This window comes from Agelaius tricolor, unplaced genomic scaffold (genome assembly GCF_023055355.1).
Source record: "Agelaius tricolor isolate 1412-34295 unplaced genomic scaffold, bAgeTri1.0.p SCAF_2, whole genome shotgun sequence".
Classification (NCBI taxonomy): Eukaryota; Metazoa; Chordata; class Aves; order Passeriformes; family Icteridae; genus Agelaius; species Agelaius tricolor.
In genome coordinates, this window is record NW_027269262.1 from 21,504,839 (window position 1) to 21,523,690 (window position 18,852).

At 38.8% G+C, this 18,852-nt stretch overlaps 1 protein-coding gene across 3 annotated transcripts; it reads right to left on the bottom strand.

The window, feature by feature from the left end:
- Positions 1 to 1,924: 1,924 nt before the first annotated feature.
- OTULIN (OTU deubiquitinase with linear linkage specificity) lies at positions 1,925 to 15,244 on the bottom strand. Of its 3 annotated transcripts, none has more exons than XM_071454042.1 (8): positions 14,989 to 15,244; positions 13,150 to 13,479; positions 10,610 to 10,683; positions 9,703 to 9,797; positions 8,441 to 8,584; positions 6,080 to 6,205; positions 4,794 to 5,063; positions 1,925 to 3,526 (listed from the first exon to the last, which is right to left on the bottom strand). In XM_071454042.1, exons 1-8 carry the CDS (start codon positions 15,117 to 15,119, stop codon positions 3,332 to 3,334), a joined length of 1,365 nt encoding a protein of 454 aa, XP_071310143.1. In that variant the 5' UTR covers positions 15,120 to 15,244; the 3' UTR covers positions 1,925 to 3,331. The 3 variants fall into 3 exon arrangements, with proteins under 3 accessions (XP_071310143.1, XP_071310160.1, XP_071310151.1); XM_071454059.1 differs by having other exon boundaries at positions 13,150 to 13,429; positions 14,989 to 15,124; XM_071454050.1 differs by having other exon boundaries at positions 13,150 to 13,475; positions 14,989 to 15,121.
- Positions 15,245 to 18,852: the final 3,608 nt, after the last annotated feature.

Sequence of the window (18,852 nt, forward strand, 5' to 3'; positions counted from 1 at the left end):
GGGCACCATACATCTTCGATTACGTAACAAGGGCAGTGTCTGAATTCTGTCCCACCCCAGGAAGCCACAAGCGGTTGCAGAATATCTGATTCTAGAAAAGTAAGAGAGATGGGAGGGGAGGAAAGTACCCACTGTGTTCAGCCTATATAAAAACATAATTTCAATAAAATAAAGGTTTGGGGTTTTTCAGACTGAAAGCCTGACACTGAAGAGCACATGTAGAGGCCACCTACTACAGCCCCTGCAGCACTGACTGCTGCAACAGCCCAAAGAGAATGTATCCTGTCAAAGACCTTGCAGGCAGGTGTCTAAAAACACCACCCCAAACCCCACAATTCCAAAAAGGGGCAAATTGGGCAAACTGCCCCCTAGAGGAGACACCTGGTGATCACATTCAGTGTGCCCCTCCTTCCTCAGCATGCCAAATTATCCTCCAACATCCCTGATAAACCAATCTTTAGTCAGTACTGACCAGTTCTTCAATGGCTCAGTACATTTCAGGGTGGCTGTTTTGCCATCCCAATGACTTACACTGGCATTATGAATAGCAATAAGAGAATTTCATCAGCACCCAGGCAGAAATGAGTGCTCCGGGAAAAGGGGACTAGAGAGATGCCTTCTTTAGGAGGCTTCTACCATGCTGAACTTCCTGCTTCACTTTCAGCTCTGTGGAATTAATAACATTTCCATTTCTGAGAGGCTGAAGTTCTCCTCAAAAAATTCATAAATGGACATATTCTTTGAATGTGTCTGGCTTGGAGCACATTAGTCGATGTCATAGCACAAATATTCATTGCAGCCAGCTTGAGAACACGGCTCCTGTCATCTTCCAGCATTAAGCAAAAAAGGGAGCATTCATGAAGAACATTTGGCCACCTTCAGACATTCTTGGTCCTGTCCTGCCAGCTAGCATAGTGGGAAAACAAATGGCAATTCTGTCCAGAAGAAAACAAGATGCAGGAGCTGCACAACCAACACTATTTATACACCAGGGACTAAGATGCCAAGTTGAGCCCTGCACTCTATAACAGTGCAAGAGCTCCCTCTCCCCACTTCCTTCACATCTACAGGGTTCCCTGAGCACATCTGCCATCCAGGTGAGACAGGAGCTCCCACACTGCTCTCCAGCCTCCTTCACTAGTTCTGGATGAGAGGGCTGTCACTGTCACACAGAAATGCACTTTGCAAGAGATGGCCGAGCTTGGGCTCAGCTGTCTGAATAAAGGCACAGTCCTGAACCAAACACACCAGGTCTTGGGGAGCTCCCACAGGACACCATCCTGAGGCTTCTCTGAGCCTCACCCAGCCTCAGCTTGGAGAGACTGCCTGCTGCAGCATCAGGCACACTTTATAACTTACTAGGAAACAGAATAAAGGCAAAATAAAAGCTTGGTGTAGACAGGAGAAGTTTTTAGCAAAAACCACATATGATTTAAGCACCTTGTGCCCAGTCCCACCTTTCCAGTTCAAGATACAAGCCAATTATGTGAATTGTTTCCAGCCCTAATAATGGCTACAAACTCAGCCCCTAAAAAGCCTCTGCTTTAGAGGTTTTTGTCATACATTCATAACCATGCTCTACATGTGTGAAAATATCTTTTTGAAGAGGTGTATTCTCAAGAATATATGACAATTCAATAATTTCAGTTAATTAAATCATAACTACAACTTTTCTATCAGAGTTATGAATTGCAGAAGTTAATTTATTTTTCCTCCTCTTTAGCTTTTCTTGGATAACATCAATTCAGGGAATTACTTAATTTTGCTGCCTGTGTGCAAGCAGACAATAATTACTTCTTTTACACAGGTTACTGTACTTCACAGCATTCATGAACAAACTAACTTCAACAAAGTGGATTACAAAAACTGAAACATTAAAAATTTAAAGTATAGGCCATAAAACAAGAAACAAAATGCTGCCAGATGAATTTGAAAAGTTTTTTATTCCCTTGTAGCTCCCAGAAATTTTCAGTAACAAACTAATTGATTTAGAAGGCAACGAAAACATGACACATATAACACAGTACATGATAGGCCTCATTAATGTGTTTAAAACACATCTTAGAAGAGAACAGAACTTTTAGAACACATGTTCATTGTATATATTACCTTCCACAATAATAGTTAACAAATGTCAACTAGAACAGAAGAATTTTGCACGCCACTTTCTCCAAAATATTCAAATAAAAAGTTTTTATAACCTTACCCCATTTACAAATGAAGGCCTTCTAAGTGACCTGTGTATGACCAGCTGATTTTGGTTAAATCAGCTTTCACTCTCTTGTTCCAAAGTCACCTGTAGGACAAAATTCTACATGAACTTAGAAGCTGAATGCTTCATTATTTAATTATTTTTAAAAGATTTGTCAGCACTTCCAGCATCTGATACATTCTGTATTCTTTCAGTTTTAAAGCATAATGAATAACTAAGCAGAAACAGAACCTCTGATATCTCCACTCTTGGGAGGAGTAAGCTGCACCAAAAGTTTATTTCCAACTACTGAACTCCCTGGACAAATTAAAATCCTCATGTTGTCTAGAGCAGCTGCCTGAGAGGATTGAGAGTACAGGAACAATAACATGAACAGACATGGAAGTGAACTGGCATGTGGCTACCCTCTATTACCTGTCATAATTGAAGTGGGAATTCTGTATACTCTTTGACTTCATGACTGACTATCAAACAACTTGTATACTCCCTTATCACATTTGCCATGTTCCTCTCCATGAGTTGAAAGGGGAAGAGCAGCTCATTTTCAGTGTAACAGACAACTGGCTTCTAAATAAGAGACATGTATGTAGGAGAAACAACCCAAAGCATTAGAAAAAGTAACATCTCTCTTATAGCATAAATCATGGCAGGCATTAAATTCCAACTGCAAAAGAATTGTATTACTTCCCGAGACCCAATTTTGTATAAATGGCTTCTAAGCACTTTTAAAAAGATCTGCCAAGACACTGCCACCTTACTTTCCCAGAAATTTCAATTGTCATTATTTTGGGGAGCAAAAAGTTAGCTCATGTCTTACCACAGAGCCTCACTAAAAGAAATAAAATTAATAAATCTATCATTCTGGCAATTCTATCCAGAGTAAGTCCTTCAAAAAAAAAAGACTGCAGAAGCATCCATTTCTTTTGATGGAAAAGAAAGCCATGCTTGCCAAACATTTACTATTTAAGATAGTACCTATTTGACACTTTATTTCAGATGTCAACTTCCAAAACACAGATTTCAAATTGTTGATTTAATCACATGGATTTTGTCCTGTTTCAAAACAGCATGGGAAACCTCCATAAGCAGCACAAGTTTGTCTGCCAAACAATCACTTGTTCACAGCATTGTCTCTTGGCACATTCTGACTGGAATATTATAGTGTCTGTCATCTTCAGTTATGAGAGTCACCACAGGCCAGTCCTCCTCCGGGTCATTGGGGTAAAGTGTGATGAACTCATCAGTGCTGTGCTTATAGAGTCTGTACACTTGGATGGTGTACTGCAGAGCATAAGCAAGGAGAAACATCTCCACCTACATTGGAAACAGCAAATACTGGTGTAAAATTCAACATGCCTTCTACAAGATTTTCCTCATAAAAATATTAAACTAATACCTATCAGATGTCATTTTTCAAAGACAAAAATTGTGACATGAGAAGTCCTATACATGAGCATCTCTCATTCATTCTCTCATCTCCATCATCCCCCTCTATGACACCATGCATTTAACAACTAAGTCCTCAAATCCACAATGGCATACTAGTAAAATAACCCTAAAGAAAAACTGCTTTACACAGAGTGTCCTATTGCTGCAAGCAGGTAGGAAAGACATTCTCTTGCATCAGTGTTCATCCTGTTAAGTCACTTAAAACCATACAAGTGCAGGTTTCAGACAATGATCCTTTCACTCTTACAGGGTACTCTGAACTTTCCAGCCAAATAAAAGTAAATGGAAAGCCCTTACAGAGCCTGTTGACGGGAGAAGAAATTCAGAAAAAGAAGCTGTGAAAAGCTTCTACTTCATCTGCTACAGTGACAAGCACATCCTGTTCTACATTACAATTTACAAAGAATCTTACTGAAATAAAAATATAGTCAGCACAAAAAACTGGCAACATAACTTCTTGACATAAATTGAGCAGCAAAAAAGTCACCAATTAATCACCTATTTTCATAGAGACAGCAAACTGTCTAATCTATACTGCAGATTTTTAAGATAAGAAACAAAACCAAAACATAATACTTCCATGTTTCTAATATCTACAATTAAGTCGTGAACTTCATTGCAGTGTCCTACTTGTAATGAATTCAATGGGTTTTTTTTAATGGATGTTTCCAAAATCTTTCAGTCTATTCAGCTCATTAATTACTCCTCATTTTGGTTTGGGGCTTTTTTTGTAATATGTATACCATTTATGCCATGTATAAAACAGTAACTTCCATTAGCTTATCAGAATTCACCTGTGTATGTGCTACACATGGTCTTCATAGTTTGAGTATTAGCTTTTATTGTGGTATTTTTTAGAAAGCTAACAACTAAAGAGATCCATACAAGTGTTCTATTAATAGCAAACCCTATTTCCAAAGAATGCTACCTGCCAGCCACCAGACAAAACGTGGTGTTTCAGAGAAGGGCCTTTACAGACTCTCATTATAAGCAAGCAGTTCTAACATATTCCTCCCAACAAAAGACCAGATGCTTCAGTCAGCCTAACAAAAGCTGAGAAATTTCTTAAACCATTTGAAACTGAAAACTCCAAAACAGGAAAGTAACACTTTAAAGAACAGCCTCTCCTTACTTGTTCAAGGCCTCCACTGTGACCAATATGATTCAAGTGATTCTGCATTAACTGACAAGGGTTGCTGGATGTATCCCGTGCAAACAGGAGCCAGGAGAAGACAGGCACTCTCCTTCCACTTTTATCAGCATTGTATAATTCAATGGCAGTGTTAAGCATCAAAAATTTCAGCGCTTCATAAAGACTGTACTCCTCCTCTTCATTCTTAAACAATTTATCACAAGCTTCTTGTTTCTCAAGAGGACCCTTTATTTCACTTATATTCTTCCACTAAAAAAAAAAACCAGACCATTAGACACAACACAAATCAACAGCCATCACCCTGCCAGAGCTGCAAAAATCACTTGTGAGTTGTCAGATGCTCAGACAGGCACTCAGAATTTAACTTATGAAGGGCTTTGTGCCTTTTTAAAAACAATCAAGAATATTTCCCCAACTGTACCCCAGTCAAGGTCAGGCTGATTTAGCCTGATTTTGCTTAAATTGATCCATAAGCAAAGCAAAAGGAAGGGATGCTAAAAATTGCTGCAAGGTAGCAGAAGAAATATTGTGGTGGGACAATACACATTAAAAATAACTTTTTTGTTTCCTGTGCCATAAAGCCTACATACATCATATTCTTTACATTTCTGTTACTCAAAATGCATATTTCATTCCAGCCCCCAAACTGCTGAATGCAGTATTCCAAATACTCTTTAAAGCCTTTATAAAGAGAATTTGCAGTCACAGTAAGACAGGAACAACTGAAGTGTTTTTTAATAGGTTCCAGAGTTCCAAGAGGGAGAAAGCATGGGGCCAGGTAATATAGTATGAATATTTAAGGGCACAATCCTGTTCCTATGACCTGAAATAAATGTATAAAAAAGGAACAAAAACTACTCCATTGAAATTACTTCAGAGTTGTTGTGTTTTTCTTTCCTTAATCTTGTCCAGATAGCAAAAGGATTTGTCTGCAGTTTACATCATCCCTTCAAATAAAATAAAAGAAAAAACAGAGGCAGAAAGCTATTGTTATATTAATTTTTACATTGAAATCTGTCTAATTAATAGTTTTCTGCAGAGCTGCTTGCAAGTTAATTCCAGCATCAGGCTACTGCAAGTAGTAAAAGACCAGATGCTTCTCATGTATCTGAACAGACATTCTTTACTTACTTTTTTGCAATATACATACAGAAAAGTGACTTTCACTACTGAAAGCATCCTTATGTTAAATTCTCCACATTCAAAAATCTTTTTCACTTTTCTTATTTGCAAGTGACAAAAGAATATACAAATACTTTTCCAACCTTTTGCCTTAGAAGTACTAAATTCTCTTTTATTTCATCCCTTATTTCTCCCATCCTCTTGCCAGGTTTCTTTCTGAGCTGCCACTGCTTGATCCAGTCATACTTGCTCAGCAAGTTTTCAGGAAGCTGGAAGTTGGGAGGAGAAAAGGCAGCTTAAGCTAAAAGTCTGGAAAGGAAAAGCCACCAACCTGCATATTTTATTAACAGTTTTCACCTTAAAACAATACCTCATATATCCTTCTGAACAGATATCATAGTAAGAGGACCATACCAAGCACAAGTGGCTATTCATATTTGCTGGGTAACAGTAAGAATACTGGTCTATTACTATTTCCAGATCTAACACATAAGCACTGAAAAAAATTATCCACCAAGTTACTCATGCCTTCTTTTTTGTTTGTTATTTTGTTTTGAGGTTTTTGGTGTTTTTTAATTAAAACACTCCTCCAACAGCAGATAGATGACAGTGACTTTGTTTGAAAGTGTTCCTGAACCAACAGAAGAGAAAATTACATTCATCATATAATCCTGAAGTCTTGGTCGACTGCAAACTACTTTGTCCAGAACACACCAAAAAAATCTGTTTCAAGGACCACAATCCAAACACTCTAGGACAGGTTTTTTATTAAAGAAAAAAAACAACTTGGGAATTTGCTGATGCATCAGATCATGTTTTAGCCTCAGAACTGCCTCTTTTACTGCTCATGTGCTACACCTGTTCAGTTCTGAGCTTTTACACCTCCCTTGAAGGACACTCTGGCAGTTGCATGTCCAGTTTTGTACCTTCATCTATTAATCCATTTTACTGCTAAAACTGGAAGAGCAACTTGGGTCTTACAATGGAGTAAATCTTGGCTAGAGCAGCACTTATGCCATCAGCCACCACCAGCCCATTTTCACTTTATTAGGACTCCAAACTAGTAATGTGTTCTCCTTAGTGGCAACCAAGTCTGTGTTCAGAGAGGCACAGATCTTCTCCCACCCCAGCCTGGCTGAGCTAAACAATCAAAGATTATATGCCAGTAACTTCTACAACTACAAATGTGCATGTAATCACCATTTTAAATTAAAAACAAGAAAAAAATGTTATATTTGTACTGCCAGCTGTCAGTATACACATTTCTCTTACATGTCTTCTGCTTTGATGCCTAACAATTTATCATTTCAGTTTGTTTTGTAGTTTTACACCCTTTTCAAAAAAATGTTCATTATCATATGACATTTTCCTCTATGAATCAGTAGCAAGAAAAAAAAAAAGAGAAGAACATCATTAAAAACTTCAAAGTACATAATTTTTAAAAAGTTTCTTCTTTAAAGGATCATTGGGAAACTATGTTCTTTAGTCTGATAATGTGGAAATGGTTGAGAGCTGAAAGAATGTGTTTTATTACAAAAAGGACACCATTTAGCAATGTACTTGCTGTAAAACACCTCACAGAACTGTTTTCATCAGTAATTACAAAATATAATCACAAGATGTTTGCTTAAAAATTACAGTGGCCAGAATGAGAACTTTTCAGTTGTCCTCTAAAGTGATGCAGAAAGGTAGTAAGGGCAGTGTGATTCTGCTTGGACTGCTACCCTACAGACAGGGTGTGCATCAGACATTCACCATTTACATTTCCAGCAGCACCCTGACAACTGGAACCTTACTCTTTCAAATGGCTCACTTTTGTATAGGCAGCTTCTTACATGTTTTTCCATATTCACCAATACCACCAAATGGACTTGGTTGACACAAGAAAATTTCTGGAATGTTCTTCTTCTGTTGTAGGGGAATACCTTGCTCTTCTCATACATCAGTGCTCCAGAAAAACTGTTCCTCATGTCAGGTTGGAGTTGCTCTTACACTTATTTTAAGCAACATTGAAGACACAGGTAATTACACACATTCTGCAAAGCCTACAGCATCCAATTTGCTATTCCACTTTCTAGGGAAACCATATATGGCACACAAGAATAGATATTATAATTTTGAAAAGCTGGGGGTTTTGCAAATGTTAGAATAAATTGTCTGTATTTTTTGTTATTACCAAATGTCTTGTGGAAAATCTCTTTCTGCCACATTATAGGCAGTAAGAAGAAACCAAGAGAGCAGAATTAAGACAGACAAGTGACATTCCATTAAGCACTACAGTCAAATTTATATCCATTATAAACTGGAAACCAAGGGCACCTGGACTCAATTCCAAGTTGAAAGAATCACTGTGCACAAACAATCATCTTGAACATTACAACTTCTCAGTTCAGGGGATATTGACAAGTGAGCATATACATTATATAACAGAGAAATGAGATCATAAAATTATCAAATAGGTTAGACCCAATATTAGTCTATTCTCAGATCAGTGTGACACATACCATAGTAAAATCCTCACTCTGCAGCCACCTTGGTAACTGGGTAGCTTGGCTTAATGCCTGGAAAAGAGTTGCTCTAAAAGCACAATAGTTATCACCTCGTATTCTCCTTATAGATGCAAACTTCTGAGCAACTGCTTCATATCCCTAGAAAAACACAAAATCCAAAGGACATGAAATCATTAATAAAACCTTTTAAGGTCACACACTGTTAACATAAGAGGTATTGGAATATTATCACCCAAATACTAATGCTATTTAAAAAAAAAAAAAGCTTGACCCACTACCCCTTTTGGAAGTTCAAATACTTTTAGGTCCCGAAATATACTCTGAAAAATAAACCCAAAAAACTTAATTCTGCTGAAAAACAAATAAGAAACTGAAGAACATAAACATCATTGAAACACGGGTAGCTAACTCACCTAGATTTCCAAAAAATATCCAACATACACACGCACAAGACTACACATCATGCTTAAAAGAAATTTGAACACTATTTGATGCTACTTACCCAAAACATGGCACATGTAGTTTGCTTCTGCCTCAGGGCAAGTTTGTGTTTACACTGAAACATCCTGACACTTGCCTCAGCACATTTGTTCCCTCCCTGCTGTTCCCACACTCACAGTTGTAGCAGCAGCCTCGATGTTGAAATGCAGCTTCTGCAGCTCAGCTACCCTGGCAAGGGCCCATGTCCTGTGTGTCCATACTTCTCACAGTAATCTCTCCACAGGGAGGCATGGGGAGGTTTTGACTTTTGTAAGGTACCTTTATGTTTACTCACACATAGCAGTAAATTTCTCAAGCAACAAAACAACTTTATTTTCTACCATTCTAGGTCAAGATTAACATTAAAAATTAGTCCAAAAACTGGTAAAAATCTCAGGAAAAATTTTTAAAAACCCATGCAATTCACCACTTTCAGTTACCTGCCTTCCACCCAAAAATGTGGTAATCTGCTCTGCACGTCAACAGTCCACAAAATTAGCAATTTATGTCCATAAATAAAATATAAAACTTCAATTGAAAACAATAACAAAGGACAGTATTAATCAAACCCCTAAATTATCAGCAAGTAGCTTTGCTAAAAACACATTTGCAATGAGAACAAAGAAAAGCATCTGCCAGTTGTAAACCACTCGTAAGACCTCACAATATAAAACACTGCTACTGCATTTCCTGTCTTAAAGACTGACTGCATAGGAAATCATGAAGCAGACAAAAACCAAGAACCTAATGAAATTCAACAAAAATAGAACTGCTACCTTTCTCATCCTTTTTGCTGCTGGTGTATTTCCTCTCCATTCCTTCCTGCAATACTCCATGATGTCCATTTCAGGTGAAACACTTAATTTATAATCTGTCAAAACAGAACGTGCAACATGTTACGTGCAACAGAACATTATAAAGAAAACAGAAGGTACAAAGCACATCAAATTTCTAAATACACTATCACTTTAAATTAACTTCAGCGCCAAATGAAACTGGCAGCACAACCTGTAGCTACTAAGTAATTATTGCTGTGGGAGGGGATAAAATCAGCTTGTTCTGAAAATTACACCTGAAGTTATGATGTAGTTCAACAAGACAGGGAACACTCTGCTCCTCTCTTCTGCAAAAATTAATTGGCAAAGAGGAGAAATTACTCAAGTACTCTTCATTTTCTTAGCAAGCAGAAAAACACTGACAAGTTTCTCTTCCTCATATAGAAGCTAGACTATAAGGGAGAAAGATCTTTCTCAGTAAGTCAGTAACAATACCAGAAGGAAGAGATGCAGTTTTGCCTCAGAATCTCAACAGCCTTCATCCCAAAACCAGGTAGTACTGAGGGTATCAAGGCATGCCAGCAACAGATGCTGCTATGATGACTGAGCAATTTTCAAGCACAACACTCCTAACACAGACTATGTGACTGCTTTGCAAAGAATTCTCATTCACTCATAAAGTAACTACAGAAACAAAGGGAATGATATATTAAGAGCAACTAATTTTCCAGAGAATTGATCTTTTTTTGAATCAAACTGTACAATGTACTCAGTCACAAGTAACTGCTATTGAACACGGACATCTGTGCATAGGAGTCCCTGGAAGAAAGAGTATTAGGACATCACACATCAGTGCTACAGTGAGTTGCAATACTGTATTTGAAACTTCACACAAGTTTGATTGTACCTGATGAGTTTGTTTCACTAAGTAGTATCTTCTCTCTCTCTATTTCTTCTTCATCACGATACATGTCCTCCTCGCTGCAATAAAAATCAACACATACCTCAAGTAACAGCACAAATCCTACTCTCTTTTTCAACCTCTTCCCCTTTTTACAACTCAGGAAAGTATTTAAGTCTTTCTACCTTTATTTTCAACTCAATTTGCGTTCCATCTTACCCATTTTCATAGCAACATTAGCTCTCAAAAATAGAGAAAAGTTAAGAAAACCCTCTCAACTGCTCCCCTCCAGTATCTGTCACCAGGCTGGTAATAAATTATTGCCTGAATTTCTCTTCTGTAGTTGAATGAATATTACAGTCCCTTCTACAGTATTCCTATACATTTTACAGTTTACATCTGCAAAAGAAAGAAGCCAACATGTCTATTTGCTGCACATATGAATAATGCAGCTAAGAACACACTGCCCAAGAGGGCTTTGTATCTACACACCCCTGGGAGTGACCAACCTGCCTCATGCTAAGCAGAACACGTGACAGAATACAATGACAAGTGGCAAACTACCTGCATTTAGTTTGAATGTTACTAAATCTAAGGAGAAGATCCAAATGAAGATCCACCATGATCCAAACTGCAGCTTACAGACTAGCTGAAAACCAGAGAAACATTTCTTCTCAAATAATGTGGGCTTTTTGGCCAAGGTACACTGTCAAGAACCTGCACCTGAGCATACATACAACATTCTGAAGTCAAGTTATGACCATGAGAGGGGAAATGATGCCCTACAAGAATAGTGCATAGACCAGCATCTGTAGCTTGGATGGGAACATTACTGCTGAAAATGAAGGTCCATACAACGTTCAAAAAACTGACTGCAAATTTCACATTCCATTCCTGAGAGGCATTTGTCATATAATTACATCTAGCAAGTAAACTTCTAAAAAATAATCACAGCTTCACAATTAAAATACTTTTTAAAAAAAAGTGTTACCAGCCATATTAGTATCATTTAGGCATAGCACTAAAGAGGTTTACATTAGAAGTCTGTTTTACAAAGAAAGTACATAAACAGAAAAAGGCTGCAAGGTTATTGCTTACTGCCCACTACTATCAGTAGCTTCTAATCTACTCCTCAAGAACACCCCAAATCTCAGCCTGCCTCCAAAAGACTAGGAAGAAATCAAGGCACATCTTACATCACTAAGACAGGACAAGCAATTAGGAAGACTGTGAGAAAGAGTTTAATGTAGCCAGATGGTAACTGGATTACTTTCATTAAACTTGAAAGGACAGACCACTAAATGATGGCTCTATATTTCTTTTTCTTTATGTCCAAACCAGCTTACTCAAACCATCTGTGTATATCTCCCTTGAGAACAAAAAATCTATAGTATAAAGAGCTAGGTTAATACCAGGAAACTCATCTACTGGGCTGCTATATAAAACTAGTTAAGTTTTTACTCAAGTGCTCAAGTAGCTGCATGAAATCTCATTTTTAGCAACACTAAATAATCATTAATTAAAAGAGAAACAGTAGATATAGTAGGTATCAAACACAGTACTATCTGGTGAGAAGAAACATCATAGAAATATTTGTTTCAAGTCCATATTCATGTTACACTATGAGGCTGGACAAAGCCTAATTTCTCAGCAGAGTTTAAAGTCCATTAAGGTTTCTGAAGACTTGAACAAATACTTAATAACCTTGAAAACATTATTTAAAAATCCACACAGCCTGGTATGTGACAGCAGCAATCTCTAGCTTATCATCTTCTGTATAAGCCAAGTATCTAAAATATAAAGCACCAACCTCCCCCTCTGACCATGAAGAAACCTGCTGCTACAAGGGATCCCATGGGGAGAGAAATTGTGTCAGGACAGGGAAATTGTTCTTTTGCCATACAGCCTTGAATAAATTCAGCATAAGATGCAGAAAGAAGTGTTTAACTGACCAAAGCAGTGAGACTACTCAAGAAAGAGGAAGTTTGGTGTAAAGGAAGCACTGTCATGTCCCTTCTGCAGATATTATGAAACCACCTTATTTCTGGGAGTTGACAAAACAGAGGCAGCACAGACTGAGAACATGACAGATTAACATCCAGAGTAAACAAGGTACTGCATTTCAAGAGAGCTGTTTTGAAACCCAGGTAGGCAAGAGGTGCAATCCATCTGCACAGGCACTCTCATTCCAGAGATGAAAGTGTGTCATAACACTGTTGTAGCATAGCGATTGTTAAATAAATCTGTGGAAACAATAATGTGGGAACTCATGCCTTTCCCCTTTAATGTCTAAATAAATATTTGAAAAATATAGTGAAAATAAAGTAAGAGTGGAAAAGAATGATTAAATGAAAACATGCATTCACAAAAGAAAAAAATAGAGCAAGAAGTTTCATGCAAATACTTAAATTATTGAACTAGTTAATGGGATTTTCCTGAACCAAAGATACCAAGGAAAAAAAATCATAAATTTACCTTCATGAACTGAAAGTACCCTCCCTTTCTATAGGAAAATTGTTAATATATTTTAAAAAATTAATCCTTACCTCTCCTCAGATGACTCCACTACTGAACGATTACTAGACCAAGGTACATACAGTTCACAGTTTCTGGATGCATCCTGATCCATCACAAGAGATTTAATCATATCTGTCTTCTCAGGTCTCCCACTACTTCTGTATACACAGTCTTGTCTTAGTTCTGACGTAGTTTGCTCTGTCTGGTCTGCAGGTGCATTTGCTGAGCCAAGTTCCTCAGAAGCAACATCAACTTCATTTTTATGCTTCATCAGCTGTGTGGGAACACTCTCTTTTTTCTCTTCTGCACCTGCAGAAAGGCCAGTTGGTTCTGTCATCCACCCTTGAAGATTATCCTGACTTTGAAGAATGAAAAAATATATGAAGAGTTTCTCTCCCAGAAAAAAATCATGTGTTTCAGGAAAGCTACAATATTTTAAGAGTTACATTATATTTTGAGAATTCAGAGGGTATATAAATTATTCAAAACCAAGAATAAAATCCAGAACAGTTTGGTAAAATAAGACAGCATCCAAGCTATTTTCTAACTCACTCTCATGACCATCATTTTTTACGAAGGCTAAGCTGTGCCAGTTCCTCAAACACAACCTGCACAAGAATTAGTATCCTGAATAAACACCTGCTATCCTTGGTGTGCATTATCACCTAAAACCCCAAGAATTAACAGAAATTTTAAGGAAACAAGTTTCAGTCCTGCAAGAAAACAGTTTGTACAAACTCACCTGGTGCTCTCTGAAACATCCACTCCACCAGGATCATTGCTTAGTACAAAAATTTCCAATATTTTTTATTCCAATATGATCAAGGTATCAAGGCAGGATGCCTACAACTCATTCTAGCAAGCTCCCCAAAAGTTTAGGATGTGCCCATATAGTAAATTTTCAGGGATATTTATCTTAAATTGACAGATAATCCTGCCCAAAAGTTATGGGTTGCTTGGCAGTTGTCACATTAATGTTCTGGACAATTAGTGGCTACCCAGGCTGGTCACCTCAGAGCTCACAAACTTAATATCCACTCTATAAACCTTAAGGCTGCACAACACATTTCTATGTCTAGGCTAAAGCCTCCCACCTGAAAAATATCTTTACTTACTAGCATTACAGCCCCTTGTCACCTGAGCCCTGACACGTACCAAGCTGTCCCATAGCACGGAGCTCAGGACCAGAGTTCACAGAACCACAGAGGCGGTTGAAAAGGACTTGAAGGGTCACCGAATTCCAAGCCCCCTGCTGTGGGCATGGATAGCTTCCCCTAGACCAGGCTGCTCAGAGCCCCATCCAGCCTGGCCTTGAACACTTCCCAGGATGGGAATTCACAACTTCTCCGGCAACCTTGTTCCAGCACCTCACCACTTCTTCCTAATATCTGATCCAAACCTACTCTTTTTCAGCTGGAATCCTTCCCCCTTGTCCTGTCACTACCTGCCCTTGTAAAAAGTTCCTCATTTTTCTTGGAGGCTCCCTTCAGGTACTGGAAGGCCACAATTAGATCACTCCAAACCCTTCATTTTTCCAATCTGAACAGCCCCAATCGTCTCAGCATTTCCTCACAGAAGAGGAGCTCCATCCCCCCTCAACAACTTTGCGGCCCTACTGGGGACTCGTTCCTACAGCTCCCTGTCCTTCCCATGCTGTGGCTCCAGAGCTGGACACAGCACTGCAGCTGGGGTCTCACCAGAGCGCACCAGAGGGGCAGAATCCTCTCCCCAGACACCGCTGACCGCGCTGCTTTGGAAGCACAGTCGCACTCCACGTCCCGATTTCTCCCGTCCCCGCTCCTCGGGGAAGGCCGGCCCAGGCTGGGCGCAGGGCACGGCCACCCGTGCGCAGCCCGGGGAGGCCTCACCTTTCCGCCGCGCTCCGTCCCGCCCGGCACCGCGAAGCCGGCCCGCCCCGCCGAGCCCCGGCGGGGGCCGCCGAGCCCGGCCCGAGGGGAGGGCGCGGGGCTCGGCCCGGCCGCCGCCGCTCGCCGCTCATGCCGGCGGGGCTCCGGGCACGGCCGGCAGCGCCAGTGCCGAACCCAGCACTGCCCGGGCACCCGCCCGGCTCCTGCGCGGCCCCGCAGCCGCTCCCGCCCCGCCGGAACCGGCACCGGCCGCGCCCCGCCCCCCGGAAAGGGTGGCCCCGCCGGGCCCTCAGCCCTCAGCCGCTGCCCGGGGAATGGAAACGGGGAAAGTGATCCGGCACCCCCCGCCCCAAGGTGGACGGCAACAATAAGTTCTCGTTAACAGAAAATACGGTGGAAATAAGAGTTGTTTTCCCGCTGACAGACGGCCCGTGTGAAAAGAAGTGCTCTAAGAATGCAAAGCGTCTGTTTGTGTTTGTGTGCGTTTGTGTTTGCATTTCTGTTTGTGTGTTTGCGTGTATGTATGTTTGTGTTTGTGTGTGTTTGCAGCTCGTCTGGAGCTTGCGAGAGGCTGGAAGTCTCTCTTCTGGGGGCAGAGATACATCACCGCGTTCTGATGATACAGCCTTATGAAACTCCAGGCAGAAGAGAAGCGCGCACGGAGAGTAGATGAGAAGCCTTTAAAAATTACGTGCTTCTGAAACACACCCATTATTAAAAAAAAAAAAAAAAAAAACACCACCACAACAAGAACAACCAGAAAAACCCAGCCAAAACAAACAGAAACCAAAACAACAAAACCCAAATAAACAAAATACAACAACAAAACAAGAAACGCCCCCAAAAGTCAGAAGAATAGTATAATCTGTACCGTGATAGGAAAGTCCACTGCAGTTTAGGCATTTGAGGTGGTCTTCACATTGAAATTGGGCCTGAAAATGAAGTATTTGTCTTCTTTCTGCAATTTCTGTCATAAGAATGTTTTCTCCGAGTATGAACAACTGATACTGAGACTGGAGGCAAATAACTACTACAAATATACAATCTGAACAGCCCCAACTGTTCAGACTATTTTAACTTCAGCAAAGTTAAAATAGTTTTAACATGTATTTAAAGTATCAAACATTATTGGGAGAATATTTTAAAGGTGGAAGTCAGGTAGTAGAATGTCTAAAAGGTTAAAATGGCAATGATAAGTAATTTGCAACATCATGAAACTTAATATAAAACTGATAGATGTTTTTGTAAACAAACCTTTTCTGTTTCTTTTATCCTTGAGACGTGTGGAAGTATCATGAATGTTTGAAGAAAAATAAAAAAAAATCCATTACCTTAGGTCCCTTAATCACTGCTCTTCTCATGGATCAACTTCATGTTGGATTGCTCTTGACAATGACATCTCCTTTGAAAAATCTCTTTGTTTGATCAGCTGTTTGCCTGACAGGTTTGTCTTAATATGCATTCTTGTTTCTCACTGGCCATTCCAGAATTACTCACTATCAAACAGCTAGTCCACTTGAAATATAAACACCTGTTTCCTGAGTTCCCATCATTTAAATAATTCAGATTTAGTAGCATTTAAGAGCCATTACAGTTGCCACTTTTTAAAAATTAGGTACTTTGTTTGTTTGTTATTTACCCGCCTTTGCTGTTCTCTCAACAGCTTTAGGGCAGAGATGTTTTCTCTGATCGTTCCTACTGTAAGTTCCCTGCATCTTTTACTAAGTGTAAGGTACAGCCACTAAGCTAACTAACAAAGTTCATGAAAATATACAACAAAGACATGCAGTGCAATACAGGAGATCATATTTTGTAAGTCTGAAATATTTCTGTACTTGGTACTTTCTGGTGAAGGACACTAGCAGCTCAGATTTTGATAAAAAAAGAACCTATCAAACACCATGAGAAAGTATATTTTTTACCTTATTTAATGTATCTTAGTGCTTACCAGCAGCTGTTACCTTCTTTGCTAAGTTAATTACATTGCACAATTTGAAAAGTGTTGCGTATTTTTCAGCATTATGATTATAAACCTTTGGGTGATCAGTTCTTGTGACAGAAAAATAGATGGAAAAATAGATGGGGAAAACCCACCAGTAAGAGTCAAATGGGCAATACAATATCCACCATATACTTGTGTAATTACACATTACCCATGATGTTTTCTTTCCTTTAGCATCCCTGAATTTATTAGAGGTTTTGGACATGTATTCCTAAGAACATACATCTCCTCCCTGGTACATAAAGACAGGTATATAGAGATGCTGTTTTCCACTTTTATAGTTTCTAATTTTATTTGTCCCTAGAGTGAGCTCTAAACTGGCATGCTGCTGTCCATCAAGCAGAAGTGTGTTTCTAGCACCCTATGTTCCTTTTCTAAATGACTGAGAAAAATATGTAGGTTGTGGCTTTGGTGCAGTGAGTGGGGGTTTTTCAGTCCCTCAAACAGAAAATGGAGACTGTATGAGTCATATCAGTATAAACATCACTGCTAAAAATTATGGCTGTTTGCAAGTAAAAAGCCTGTCATTATTTTTTCACATGCACGAGTCTAAACAATTAAAGTTACAAGCTTTCACAAAAAGAAAAAACAAAGGCACATTTAAAAACCTGCTTCACTTCTTTTTAACAAGCTCAGTTTGTCCATTTAAAAAACCATTCTTAAAATAGGAAAATTGCCTATGAATTTGATAAAAATATTTATTAAAAGATGTTACAGTATGATGTAACTATATTTATTATTATTAAACTAAGAGTACCTCATGTGCTCTAATTGGAAAATAATTACAGAAAGGTTTTTCTAGAGTGCTGTCAGTAAACCAACATTCTCAAAAATTATTATATCAGAGTAATATTTATTATGCAAGCAGTATGTCCTGACTGTTGCCCAGACCACAGACAACCTTAGTGGTTCAATCAATTAACTAAGCCTAAAGCTAAATACATTTTGTGTATTTTAGATCTTTTTTTCCTTTCCAGTTTCTGCAGTAAAAAAAAAAAAAAAAAAAAAAAAAAATTAAAGGAGAGGATATATACTCTGCAGAAGGCAAATAGTGATACTACATGCAAAATTCTAGCAGGCTTTATGAGACAGAAACTTAAGAAACATACAAATACGGGTTGGCTCATCTTCTCTTCTCCACCCATAGTATGAAGCATGTATTTCCTTTATTGATTAATTGAATATTCATTTTTCTTTAAAGAGAAATTTTAGAATTAGAGTTACTGTTCCATTTTTTACATTAAGTCTGAGAAAGTTGCTTGCATTTTTATGGTCATGAATCTACCCTAACCTAATCTAGTACCAAAGAAGATGAAAGATGAGCTGTAAGAAGCAAGCCCACCATATGGTGTGACTGGAGAAGAGATCAAGGTGAAGTCAAGTGGTGAGTTGTCACATTTTGCCCAGGGACTCTGACATGTCTGCATCCATCACATTTGCCAGGTCATGTGATAAAAGCTCATCTGCACACTTACCAAGGAGCACAGAGAGACCACTCTCATCAGTTATACAGGTGGAAAGCCTGGCTGAAAATCTAATGAGAGGTGTCTTTTGCAGTCAGATGTACTTTGTGAGGTAGTGTGCCATGAAGGTCAAGACATCAAGAGAAGCAACGTTACATTAGGTTACTGAACTAATGAAACATCCCAAAGAACATCTCAGAGTACACCAGCACCATGCTAAAATTGTATTTTCATATCAAAAATCAAGAAGCTAAGGATTTTTTATTACAATGCTCAAATTCATTTGTCTATGTTACTGTTTTTTTAAAAGAGAATAGAACTGGTATTTTGCTCTAATAAGTCAACAGATCAGCCTCATGGTCCTTTTCAGTTCATTAATCAAGTGGACTCAATCCACTC